Here is a 2,464-nt window from a genome sequence, read left to right as displayed (position 1 = left end):
CAGCCAGCCAGCCAGCCAGCCAGCCAGCCAGCCTTTCCAGGTCAGAATGGGTTTTTCCTAGACTGGCTGTTCCCTTCTTGTGCAATTCAGCTCAATTCAAATCTTGATTCACATATCAGTCTGGCCTTTCTTCCATTCACCTGGATTTCCTCAGATAGATTTTCTATCTGGCCAATGAGCAAATTGAAGAAAAAGTCTATTTGCTGTTTGGAGGATCAGCAGGGGAGGATGGTTGTTTACAGTGCAGCCCATTTCCAGTAAAATTCATTGCTGAACTGGCACATTATAGCTCACTTAGTGATTGGGTAAAATGTAAAAGCTCAACATAGTCCACACTTCTAGGAAGCAATGATTTCTTAACAGTCGAGAGCCCAGACCCTGTTGAAGCAAAGTGCTGGACATGGGGCTGGTTTTTACCAGGCTAGCTTTTTCAAAGTCTGGGGTGAAAAATGTTTCACTTTTTTGTTTTTATATTAATATAGTTGAGATTTTGTCAGACTTTTGAAAAGTCAAGGGATGAGAGTCTAATTAGGAAGTAATTGAGGTGATTGGAGACTCAGGAGGTAGGAGTTCATCAGGCTGAAGGTTTGATTCCCGCTCYTTTCAACTCCATTATGGTGTGTTGGGCAAGACACTTCACCCACCTGGTCTCACCTSCTGGTGGGGGTCAGACTGGCCCAAGGCAGCTGGAGCTACAGCCAGTAGCTCAACACCATTTGCTCTGGGACCTCAGGGTCAGATTGAGCGCTGTACCAGTTCAGACTATTTATTACCATGAGAAGTTAATGGTGAGTGACATATAACCATAACCTGGTTTTGTTTGGAGATTTTAATCCATTAAACATTCAGTTGTTTCTTCTTTAGCTTATAATGCCTGGTGATATGGTTACTGTTTTCTCTCTCATCTTCAACTACAGGAAGTGCAGCATGTCTCACTCTCTGCTATCATCTTCTCATCGACCTGCTCCACTCCTGCAGCACTCGGCTCCCTCACTGCAGCCTCAGAGCACCGCTTACACCTGCAACACACACACAGCTGTCAGAGATGCTGTCCCTGGGACTGTCTGGGTTTTGGTTCTGTTATTATGTTATGCTAGCAGAAGAGGGGCTGGGCTGTTACCCGTAGTGTCTGTCTGTTCCTCTGAACAGGAAGGGTGCGGTCAGGTCCATCAGGGCCAGCCGGCCACCAGATGGCGCCACTGGAACAACGTTGGGGTAAGCAGCTGCCAGGTGCTGCGTCTCCTCCAGAGAGCACCCTGGAGGGAGGGAGGGATTAAAATGAAAACATCATTTCCTTTGTTGCAGATCTGATGAGAAGAAAAGCCACAAAGTTTAATAGATTTCATCTTAAAAACAGAAAGACGCTGAAGGAAGTTGCAGACATTTCCTGGTCCTGACTGTTACCCATGAGGAAGATGAGTTGCTCAGTTTTGCCCTCTGTCATGAGTTTGGTGGACAGGTGGACACTGGGAGAGTGTTGTTGGGATGCTGAGGCGTCTCCTGGTAGATCCACATGTCCAGACAGCGCCCATGGAGGAGGAGCACAGGCCGTAGGGCACCGGGTCGCCTCAGAGAAGATCCCGGCTAGCAGCTCTTCATCTGGGACGTCCTGACTGGGAACACAGTGGAGCTTTAATTCTCCATGGACTCACATAGGACAGCTCACTTTATCTCTATAGYGCCAATTCACAACACGTCGTCTCAAGGCACTTGGCAGAAGAAAAAAGAATCATTTCGGTTCAATCACAAATACATCACCATTGAGGACAGATCAAACAGTAAAGTTTTCTCAATTAATTATTTAGCATAGTAACACACAGGTGTTGTTCAGCTGTAGTTGAACAACACCTGTTCTGCTTGCAAATTCATTTCCTTTGAATTTACAAGGACATTTAGGCTGATGTTTTAGGCAGCTCTCTGTCAATAGTAGGAAGGAGAGTGAAAAGCTCTGCTTCTGTTTGCTCAAAGGACAAGTAAGGAAGAAAGGAACATATTCATGAATACGGGAAGGAATATTTAAGCAGATCCTCTTCATTACACATCTGACCTCAGGGGGGCGCTACAGGCTCCCAGTGGCGGCCTAATGATGGGCGATTTGTACCAGCTGACAGAATTATGCTTCTAGGCATCAAATCCTTTATGATACGTTTAGCTCATTGTCTAAATCAGTGTTTCTCAACCTTTTTTGGCCCAGCGCCCCCCCAGCCTTCATCCAGGTCCCTCCTCCCCCCCAACAAAGAATTTGCAGGCTACTTTGCACTTACTATTATTTTATTAATATTACTATCACTATTGTAGATGTTTTGATTTTTATGCTTGTTTCTGTATTTATCATCAAAAATAATTTCCCAGAGAACAAAAAAGTCATGGGAATAGAAATTATTTTCACAGGCGTCTACGAAAAATGCAATGAACATTCAAGTTAAATTGGTAGGTCTAACAGCAGCCAAAGTGGAAAAAATAT

General features: G+C 44.8%; 1 protein-coding gene across 1 annotated transcript in view; it reads right to left on the bottom strand.

Annotated features, from left to right (window-relative positions):
* pot1 (protection of telomeres 1 homolog) overlaps positions 1–2,464 on the bottom strand; it is a 58,007-nt gene that overhangs the window by 2,675 nt on the left and 52,868 nt on the right. Inside the window, exons 15-17 of the mRNA XM_008402580.2 lie at positions 1,405–1,613; positions 1,121–1,256; positions 916–1,019 (exon numbers count right to left, since the gene is read on the bottom strand). Coding sequence (XP_008400802.1) covers positions 916–1,019; positions 1,121–1,256; positions 1,405–1,613 — 449 coding nt within the window. The remainder of the gene's footprint in view (positions 1–915; positions 1,020–1,120; positions 1,257–1,404; positions 1,614–2,464) is intronic.

The sequence above is a fragment of the Poecilia reticulata genome, unplaced genomic scaffold (assembly GCF_000633615.1).
Source record: "Poecilia reticulata strain Guanapo unplaced genomic scaffold, Guppy_female_1.0+MT scaffold_240, whole genome shotgun sequence".
Lineage (NCBI taxonomy): Eukaryota > Metazoa > Chordata > Actinopteri > Cyprinodontiformes > Poeciliidae > Poecilia > Poecilia reticulata.
Note: the sequence above shows the minus strand (reverse complement) of the source record. Positions and strands in the feature narration are given on the sequence as shown.